Consider the following 11461-nt stretch of genomic DNA (forward strand, 5'->3'; position numbering starts at 1 on the left):
GCTATAATTACAAGCCCGATAAAGAAAATAATGCACTGATTGAACGATCCCTCCCCCTAAAATTCATTAACGGCCCAATTATACTAAAATGGTAAACAAAAGACCCCGAAATCAAACAGTAATCAATCACCGCAATCAAATATTGACCCACGCCTGAAAACTATTGGTTAGAGGCGGTACTTCGTCTACGTCAGTTGACACCAACCGAAAACAACCTTTAAATACACTTTAAATACGACTACATCGCTTGTACGTTCTTGCACGGGATTTTCGACCTTATCTTCATCGGTTTTTAGGAGAGTGAATGATGAAACCGAAGAAAACTCAACCGGAGAGGCGGAGGGACCATTTGTCGGCCAAGTGGATAATTAGTCGAGGCTCCGTGACGAGTGTGGGTCAGTCAATAATAGATGTTAAGCTCCAGTGATTGATACGAGATGTTTCAAATTTACGAAGACGGTTATCCGACTTGCGACACGACCAACGCCGCTCTGGTTACCCCGTTTTCCGTCAAAGACATCCTGAACATGAACATGCAGAACGGAGTCGAGTTCTTCAAGAAGGAACCGGACGCAGAACAGGAGGATTGTTACTGGAACGGTAGTTATATGGAGGTTGGACCGGAGCAATATGTCGCTGGTTATTATGGCGATTCTAGCACCGTAATCAACAAAAACTGGAACTGTGATAGTGGGTTTAGCGACAATGGTTCGCCGTCATACCTTCCCCACGCAATGCCGGTTTGCCCGAACACATTCTACAACTGTCCGCCATACCAAGACAATCACCAAAAGCAAGTTACCTATGAGAAAGCAGAAAGTCCAAGTAAGTAACGGTTTTTTTTGTGATTAAAATTTGCAGGTTATTAAATAAATCCTGTCAATGTTTCCATGTTCAGTTCACGTCTTTTTCGGGATAGGGTTTTCAGCTTCTATGTTATTTATCGTTCAGAAACATGATGATGATGTTTTAGATGATGATGATAATGTTCTTTACCACCTTACCCGTGACTTTAGTAATATAAGAGCAACATAAATATATGGTTTCATGAGTTTTCATTATGCTAAATAATATAGCGACTTACAGAGATTCTATTTTTAATGATTATTCAATAAAAAGCAACACTTTAATAAGCATATAGTAAAACAATGTCGACTGAAAAATAATAGTAAAATGAAATAAATAACTTATTTTTCGAAATTCGAATACAATCTATTAAGTTAATCATGTTTGTCTCATAACAAAGACAATTATTTAAAAATGATAGGTTGTTAAAACATTTCACAGTATTTTCAATATATTTTTTTATTTATCTCTTAAAACGTCAACAATCTGACCGTGTGTAATACTTATTATTGTATGATTTCCGTTATATAATATAACCATCCTGACGCGTAAAAGATCACTTCGGTAAGTGATCTGCTGTACAACTTATAATCTAAATCTTAAACTAAACTTTAAACTTATTCTAAAGACTATTCTAACTTCTTAGAGAATGAGGTTCTTAAATCTCACTCTTTGTGTGTATTAATCATTTCGTATGGTCGTTTGCGTTTGAGCCTACGCACTTCACAGTCATCGAGCACATTTAACTGTTTGGCGAGTACATTGGGATGCACTAATAGTCTTTCAGAGTACTTCGCACTGCGAATCACCCTCGTTATGGGTTGAAAGGATATCGCACTGAATCAGTTTGTTGGACACGTAATATGGGGCATCGACGATGACTCGCAGCACTTTATTCTGGAACCTCTGGAGGATATCTATGTTAGATTTGCTAGTAGTACCCCACAGTTCAATACAATAGGACCTAAGTATTGACTTATACAGCAAGAAGTTTTCAAAATAAGACCAGACATGTATTTGATATATATCATTATTTAAAAGAAGATTATAACAAAACGTAATAAGTAAGATTAGTTTTCTTCTATTTGTCTTCTTGTCCTATGTGTGTATTAATGCAAATTGGATAGATAGTTTCATTTTAACTGCTGTATATTTTCATTACTTCATTTTTGTATTCATATAGTCTTTGTCTTTTATCTACATTTCGCACCTATAATATACCATTGCAAAAACAATAAATATACCATGTTAATTAAAAGAATAATTTCTTTACTTAAATTTTTAATATAATTATATCGTTCTTTATTTATTTAATGGTACTCTTTGATCTCACCTTTACAGATAGCTCATCTTTACTTCGCCTTCTATGGCTTTTGTTTATCTACTGCTTTTTAGTTTGTCTTATCTCCCAGGTGGGGAATAATAACTCATCAACAAATGAGGAATTAAAATTCTATGAAGCTATTTTTTAACCGTTAATATTCTTTACAAGCTTCATTTTAACTCTTAATGGACAAATGAACGTATTGAATATCTTGAAATTGAAAAATTAATCTGAAATTAATACCACTAAAATTTACAGAAAAATCTGAATAACCTTTAGAAGTAACTCTAGTATAATAATATAATATGTCTCCAAAACCCTATCAATTACTAACAGTCCTTAAGTAAGAACATTTTTTTTAGTTTTTCTCTGTTCATCAGACATCAAGTTAAATCCAAAGCTGATTTTTAAATTCTGAATAACTTCTAAACAAAGAGGACAGAAATGCAAATTAATTTTTGAAGTTTATTTTTTCTAATTTTGTATCTATTTATGAGCAAGCTTATAAATTGATCATGTAGAACAAAAATTGCCTTTAATTTAGTTTGCCATTATTCAAAAATGTTGGTCTAGTACAATTTATGTCTAAAATACTTGAAAAAGATATATTGAGCAAAGTGTATACAAAGAATTATATAAAATGATGATTTGATTCATTATATAATGTTTCCTGAATTTCAAAGTTTTCAAATATTCCTGCAACTATTAACAACGATTTTTGCTTTTTGTTAATAAAATAGTTTTTTCAATATCAAGTTAGCAAGTAATAGGGATATATCTATCAAATAAAACTGATTCCAACGATCTTCCTGTAACAAATTATTATGATAACTGAATACTATGTTAAAAATCAGTTTTTTTAGTATTTAATATGGATAATATTAGTGAAAGAACAGATATTGGAGTCTTGGTAACCCATATATCTTCACGGTATGATATAAAAAATATGCTCCGTGTCATAGATGACTCTTTCCGAAACATCTTTTTATTGGGCACACGCCTTCAGCTGAGAAATTCGATATTTAGTTAAGGAACCGAGAAGTTTCGGAACAAAATAAACAGATGCTAGTATCACCATTGACACGCAATTGTGACCGAAATTTTTTAAATATGTTTTAATTCCGCTACTTATTTGTCAAATATAGGTTTATTTTTAATAAATTCTATTCAGTTCAATGGTATTTCAACAAATTTTATACAAACTTATATAATTATATTCAAATTATGCAATAAAATGTGACGTTTTCAAAAAATGAGTGGATTTCTAATTTTGTAACATATCTCAAGAACTATACATTTTAGAGCAATTTAACATAGATTTTCGATTCTTTCGCCTCAATACACATATATATTGAAAGTTTTATCTTCATCCGAGAGGTGACATTTTTTTACCCTTTTTTTCCATACATATGGAAATATACGATTTCTTGTTATTTTTAGACTTTTTACTGTCATTTTGGTTAAAAGAATGACAAGTTAATGAAAATTACATGGATTACAAAGAATTTTACGTTGAATTGTATGGTAGTGAAATAAAGTTTATACATCTTTTAGTTTCTGAGTTATACAATGAAAAGTATATTTTCAAAAAAATCATGAATATCAGTTTTTATCATTTATCTTAAATATTACAAATTTTATAGCAATTTAACATGGATTTTCGTTTCTTTCAACTCAAAATAGATGAATTTGAGATGTTTTATCTTTATCCCAAAGGTAAAAAAAATGGGCAATTTTTCCATGTATTATAGTCGTGAAAATTTGCAATTTTGTGCCATATTCAGATTTGTTGCTGTCATTTTGGTTAAAATAATGACGAGTTAATGAAAATTACATGGATTAAACAGAATTTTACGTTGAATTAAATGGTAGTGAAATAAAGTTTATACATCTTTTAGTTTCTGAGTTATACAATGAAAAGTATATTTTCAAAAATTTCATGGATATCAGTTTTTGTCATTTATCTTAAATACTACAAAATTTACAGCAATTTAACATGGATTTTCGTTTCTTTCACCTCAAAATAGATATATTTGGGAAGTTTTATCTTTATTCCAGATGTAAAAAAAATTGGCAATTTTCCATGTATATAGTCGTGAAAATTTGCAATTTTGTGCCATATTCAGATTTGTTGCTGTCATTTTGGTTAAAATAATGACGAGTTAATGAAAATTACATGGATTAAACAGAATTTTACGTTGAATTAAATGGTAGTGAAATAAAGTTTATACATCTTTTAGTTTCTGAGTTATACAATGAAAAGTATATTTTCAAAAATTTCATGGATATCAGTTTTTGTCATTTATCTTAAATACTACAAAATTTACAGCAATTTAACATGGATTTTCGTTTCTTTCACCTCAAAATAGATATATTTGGGAAGTTTTATCTTTATTCCAGATGTAAAAAAAAATTGGCAATTTTTCCATGTATATAGTCGTGAAAATTTGCAATTTTGTGCCATATTCAGATTTGTTGCTGTCATTTTGGTTAAAATAATGACGAGTTAATGAAAATTACATGGATTAAACAGAATTTTACGTTGAATTAAATGGTAGTGAAATAAAGTTTATACATCTTTTAGTTTCTGAGTTATACAATGAAAAGTATATTTTCAAAAATTTCATGGATATCAGTTTTTGTCATTTATCTTAAATACTACAAAATTTACAGCAATTTAACATGGATTTTCGTTTCTTTCACCTCAAAATAGATATATTTGGGAAGTTTTATCTTTATTCCAGATGTAAAAAAAATTGGCAATTTTTCCATGTATATAGTCGTGAAAATTTGCAATTTTGTGCCATATTCAGATTTGTTGCTGTCATTTTGGTTAAAATAATGACGAGTTAATGAAAATTACATGGATTAAACAGAATTTTACGTTGAATTAAATGGTAGTGAAATAAAGTTTATACATCTTTTAGTTTCTGAGTTATACAATGAAAAGTATATTTTCAAAAATTTCATGGATATCAGTTTTTGTCATTTATCTTAAATACTACAAAATTTACAGCAATTTAACATGGATTTTCGTTTCTTTCACCTCAAAATAGATATATTTGGGAAGTTTTATCTTTATTCCAGATGTAAAAAAAATTGGCAATTTTTCCATGTATATAGTCGTGAAAATTTGCAATTTTGTGCCATATTCAGATTTGTTGCTGTCATTTTGTTTAAAATAATGACAAGTTAATGAAAATTACATGGATTACAAAGAATTTTACGTTGAATTGAATGGTAGTGAAATAAAGTTTATACATCTTTTAGTTTCTGAGTTATACAATGAAAAGTATATTTTCAAAAATTTCATGGATATCAGTTTTTGTCATTTATCTTAAATACTACAAAATTTACAGCAATTTAACATGAATTTTCGTTTCTTTCAACTCAAAATAGATATATTTGGGAAGTTTTATCTTTATCCCGGAGGTAAAAAAAATTGACAATTTTTCCATGTATATAGTCGTGAAAATTTGCAATTTTGTGCCATATTCAGATTTGTTGCTGTCATTTTGTTTAAAATAATGACAAGTTAATGAAAATTACATGGATTACAAAGAATTTTACGTTGAATTGAATGGTAGTGAAATAAAGTTTATACATCTTTTAGTTTTTGAGTTATACAATGAAAAGTATATTTTCAAAAAATTCATGGATATCAGTTTTTATCATTTATCTTAAATATTATAAATTTTACAGCAATTTAACATGGATTTTCGTTTCTTTCGCCTCAAAATAGATATATTTGGGAAGTTTTATCTTTATCCGAGAGGTAAAAAAGAATTGGCAATTTTTCCATGTATATAGTCGTGAAAATTTGCAATTTTGTGCCATATTCGGATTTGTTGCTGTCATTTTGGTTAAAATAATGACGAATTAATGAAAATTACATGGATTAGAAAGAATTTTACGTTGAATTGAATGGTAGTGAAATAAAGTTTATACATCTTTTAGTTTTTGAGTTATACAATGAAAAGTATATTTTCAAAAAATTCATGGATATCAGTTTTTATCATTTATCTTAAATATTATAAATTTTACAGCAATTTAACATGGATTTTCGTTTCTTTCAACTCAAAATAGATATATTTGGGAAGTTTTATCTTTATCCCAAATGTAAATAAAATTGGCAATTTTTCCATGTATATAGTCATGAAAATTTGCAATTTTGTGCCATATTCAGATTTTTTGCTGTCATTTTGTTTAAAATAATGACAAGTTTATGAAAATTACATGGATTACAAAGAATTTTACGTTGAATTGAATGGTAGTGAAATAAAGTTTATACATCTTTTAGTTTTTGAGTTATACAATGAAAAGTATATTTTCAAAAATTCATGGATATCAGTTTTTATCATTTATCTTAAATATTACAAATTTTACAGCAATTTAATATGGATTTTCGTTTCTTTCAGCTCAAAATACATATATTTGGGAAGTTATATCTTTATCCGAGAGGTAAAAAATATTGGCAATTTTTCGATGTATATAGTCGTGAAAATTTGCGATTTCTTGCCTTTTCAGATTTCTTGCTATCATTTCGGTTTATATAATAGCAAGCTAATAAAAACTGCAGCGTTTTATAAAGGATTTTACTCCCAGTCGAACAGTGTTACAACAAATTTTATACAACCCTCAGTTTTTTAATTATATAATGAAATGTCTGCGTCAAAAAATTAAAATATTTCTGGGTTTGTCATGTGTCTTAAAAAATACAAATTATAAATCAATTTAACAAGGATTTTCGTTCCTTTCATGTCAAAATACATATATTCCGGGAGTTTTATATTTATCTAACTGGTTAAAAATGTTAATATTTTCTCCAATTTGTGTTATAACAGGTAATTAGCATCGTTTTAACTACTGCTACCTTAAAAAAATTAATATTAAATACCGATATATTATTTTCCATAACTATTTCTTTAAGTGGCAGCTCCGTGTCTTGTGTTAATTTTAACAAGATCCTCACCCGTTAAACAAGCAAGAGACTGTCTGTAACTCGATTTCGATTTTTGTTCGGATTCTTCTAGTAAACCGAACCATTCATTGACATATTATTCTTAACGACCTTGTAACTCAATACTCTGAACTGATTTCATGCGTCGTCATCGATGAAGCGCCCTTATTATACGCATCTCGTACAAAATCGACGCCCAGGCGCGTTCCTCGTGGCTAGACCCATACATTTCCCCGACTAGACTTACCGGACGCCTATTGTTTCCAGAGGAGCAACAAGTGACCAGCTCCAAGACGGAACTGAGGAAGTCCGGGCGACCACGGATGAAACGGAAACCGCGCGTCCTCTTTTCCCAGACCCAGGTCAACCAGCTGGAGCAGCGGTACAAGCTGCAGAAGTATCTGTCGGCACCTGAACGAGATCAGATGGCGATCGCACTGAAACTGACGCCTACACAGGTGAAAATATGGTTTCAAAATCGAAGGTGAGACGCAGTTTATTTAATTTTTCTGTTCGAAACGTTTTGTTGAATATGGTTTCGGTTAATTATGTTTAGCATAGTCTAATATAGTTTTATTATTTAGTTATTTAAGAAGGAAATCAACTTGTTCTCATGAAAATACAGTATTTTTGAATGTAATACTATATTGATTTCTAAATGTTGACTGATTGTTCTATTTTTTAAAACTTATTAATAGTTATCTAATAAAAACAAAGTTATTTTTATTATATATCTTCCACTTTCTATTTCTCCTTTCTGTCTATGTTCTTGAACAATTAATGAGTTTTATAGGCAACCATGGTTAGTATTTAAAATGTATAACAATTGAAAAATCCCCAGCCTGCCATAGTAAAAATCATTTTCTTGGCAAAATTAGTTTTTTTTATTCAACATAATACCCTTCAAGGGTGATACACTGATTATAGCGACCCTTCAACTTTTCGATACCATTTTTTAGTACGATTTGTCCTTTACTTCAAAATAGACCTCAATTTTGGCGATCACCCCTTCATTCGACGAAAATTTCTACCCAGCGAGCATACTTTTGAGATCTGGGGACAGGAAATAGTCACTGGGGGCCAGATCTGGAGAATACGGTAGATGAGGAAGCAATTCGACGCCCAATTCATCGATTTTGCCATCTTTTTCACTCACTTGTGACACGGTACACATTATCTTGATGAAGCAGAACTTTCTTTTCCTTCAAATGCGGCCGTTTTTCGGCGATGCAATAGTCGCTGTTGATGGTCCTTTCTTTTTCAAGGTAGCCAATGAAAATAATTTCGCGTGCATCCCAAAATACAGACGCCATAACCTTGCCAGCCAACGTTTAGTTGCGTTTTCCCACGTTTTAGAGCGGGTTCATCGTGTGCAGTTCATTCGGATGACTGTCGATTGGACATCGGAGCGAAATGATGAAACCATGTTTCATCTATTGTCACATATCGACTCAAAAACTCTATTTTTTATTTATTACGGTTTATTATGCTTGATAATCTTCAAACACTGCTCTGAATCATCAACTCGTCGTTGTTTTTGGTCAAAAGTGAGCTCGCGCGGCACCCAATATGCACAGAGCTTTCTCATACCCAAATATTCATGAATGATATGATGTACACGTTCAGTTGATATGAGTGTCTGCTATTTCATACAATTTACGGTCATTCAAAATCATTTTGTAGATTTTTTAAATGTTTTCGTCGGTAACAAACTCTTTTGGGCGTCCACTGCATTCACCGTCTTCGGAGCTCATTTCACCACATCTAAACTTAGCACACCAATCCTTGATGGTTGATTTTCCTGGGGCAGGGTCCGAAAACTTGGCATCATACCAAGTTTATGCTTCAACTGTATTTTTCCCTTCAAAAAGCAATATTTTATCAACACGCGGAATTCCCTTTTGTCCATTTTTGCACAATAACAAAAGTTGCTTCAATCAAAATGCTGTAATTCACAAACTAATAATCCGACAGCTGTCAAATTTATATATCTTTTGAGTGTTAGGGCTAACTTTTAAAAGATCTAAAAACGAAAAATGAATGATCTATGTATAACAACGTGGTTTTTCTCTTCACTGACATGTGTATTTCTATCAAGTACGTAAGTCAAAGTCCCTAGAAAGTAGTGACATTTCATTATTGTGCTTAACACAGAAGCCTTCTTTTAACTGAAGAAAAAATACTATACTTTAACAATACTGCACAGTTTTAGCAATAGATATAGCAAGAAAGCAACAATAAATAGCCTGTGTACATTTTATTTTAAGAGTTTATTCTAAAAATGCTATTTTTGATCATTGTTCTATTCTGTTTAGCCAGTAAAAGCATTGCGAACACTAAATACTGAATAGAAAATTCATATTTCTTCTATATTTTCAGATACAAAAGCAAAAGACAGAAAATGGAAAAACTGGAGAAAGAAAAGAAATCCGACGCTGCTCCAGTAACGGCCACGTCAACATTCAGCGTGCCACCGATGACCCAAAACATATATCCGTTCCAGACCAGCACCGCGTCGCCCGTTTATAACTCGAACTGTTTTTACCAAGACAATCTCAAATATCCCGAATTTAATACCTACAATCCCACGTTGTGATTAAAAACTCATTCGTTGAACGTATCAATCCTCTTTGGACGTCACGAGGCCGTTTGGTCTTGAACAGAAGCGTCATAAATCGGCCTAATGATGCTATAAAGGTTCTTTAGCGCCGAATATTTGATATCAAACGAGAACGGTTGAACGGTTCGACCAGAAAACGACTGATAAAAGCTTTAATTTTATAGTATCGTATGAAAATTTTGTAAAAAGTTCGTTATTAATGTATTATATAGAATTTTTTATGTTTAAGAATCTGTAAATAAATATATATTATGAGGTTTTACTCTATTATTTTCCTTTCTCGTAATATTCATTAAATTCAAACTTGTTTTTCCAAAAATTCAATAGATTATGATATATTATATTAATAATAACTTTATTTGTATATATATCTTGATTCATTTAACTATTTTTATTATATTTCTTATCTTCCATCATTTTTCTTTGTGTTTTATATATAATATTCACACTAGTTTTAGAAGTAATAGTAAATCCTGACGATGGTGACTTGGTTACATTAAACTAATGAGTATTATATACATTTGACAAAAAAATTCTCTTGGAGGCAGTCAATGAACCCGATATGTGCTTCGATGACATCCACTTTTGGAAAAAAACCCTATGTGCATGTCAAAAGCCCTTTTTGGAATCTTCATTTTCAAAGAAGTTCATAATAATAATGTTCTATGGATAATTACCTTGTAAACGCGCTGTAGTATTCATAGAATTCGTTGAACAAGTGTTACTGGAGATATGCACCTTTAATGTCACCTATCAGGAGAAACTGAAGTTATTTCCCTGATAGATATTTTGAGAAATTTTGGCGAATCTATATGAGCAGAAAGATCGTAAATCGTAAATTCCGTAGCTAAAGTTCTTTATCGACATTTTCCTCAAAGTAACCTATGAATCATTCTTGATCTACTGTACTTATCTTAATAATGGATAAATATAATGGATAAAGTATGTTTGTATTGACAAATTATGCCGCCATTATTCACCAAATACAACTCCCTCCTGGATCTGGGATAGCACTACACTTTTAATGACATATAAAACTAAGTTTACTCTATAATAATTCAAGAATATGGGGTCAAATTTAAATTAAATACGAATTAATGATTAAACATAATTTCCTGAATAATATAATTAACAACAAAAAACGTTTAAAATTCAAGAAATCTTTTTGTGGAACGTCTCCAACCCAACTATAAGGAACTAACATCATAATTATTTATATATTCAATAAGAAACGTTACTGTTCCAAACGGAATTTAGCGAGAAATAACCGAAAATATAATTTAGAACAAGGCAAAAGGGTTAACAGAGCTATGCCGGTACATCTCTTCCTGTCCAATCTTTATCTACTCCCGACGTCGAAAGCTTTTAAACTAAAAGGTGATCTGGTGCTAACTACTTGAATTTTTCTCCCGAAATAAAAGACGTAAACCAGAACCTGAGATAATATTGCTATTAATGTTTCACTAGGCACATTTAAAAATATTCGAAGGCATGTTGTTCGCTAAACTTTATTATTAAACGATTATATTTCGAAAAAAAATCGGAATTGGGTTACTTTGGTTGTCAAGTCTCTTTTTTTATCAATAATTCCGAAAATATCTGATCATATAATTTACTAAAAGCATTCTCCCTTGTCCATACATAGTGTATACACCATCAATAGTTAACAAGAAAAATAAATGACTTCAAAACTTTGATTTTAGAGGATTAC

At 30.7% G+C, this 11461-nt stretch overlaps 1 protein-coding gene across 1 annotated transcript; it reads left to right on the forward strand.

The window, feature by feature from the left end:
* The first annotated feature begins 405 nt into the window (after nt 1-405).
* On the forward strand, nt 406-9875 carry LOC143199664 (homeobox protein Nkx-2.5). Its single transcript, XM_076409628.1, has 3 exons — nt 406-825; nt 7398-7614; nt 9510-9875. Exons 1-3 carry the CDS (start codon nt 438-440, stop codon nt 9724-9726), a joined length of 822 nt encoding a protein of 273 aa, XP_076265743.1. The 5' UTR covers nt 406-437; the 3' UTR covers nt 9727-9875.
* Nucleotides 9876-11461: the final 1586 nt, after the last annotated feature.

Source organism: Rhynchophorus ferrugineus, unplaced genomic scaffold (assembly GCF_030347505.1).
Source record: "Rhynchophorus ferrugineus isolate W39M unplaced genomic scaffold, kcgeb_rfMv2 rfM7, whole genome shotgun sequence".
In the NCBI taxonomy this organism is placed as follows: Eukaryota; Metazoa; Arthropoda; class Insecta; order Coleoptera; family Curculionidae; genus Rhynchophorus; species Rhynchophorus ferrugineus.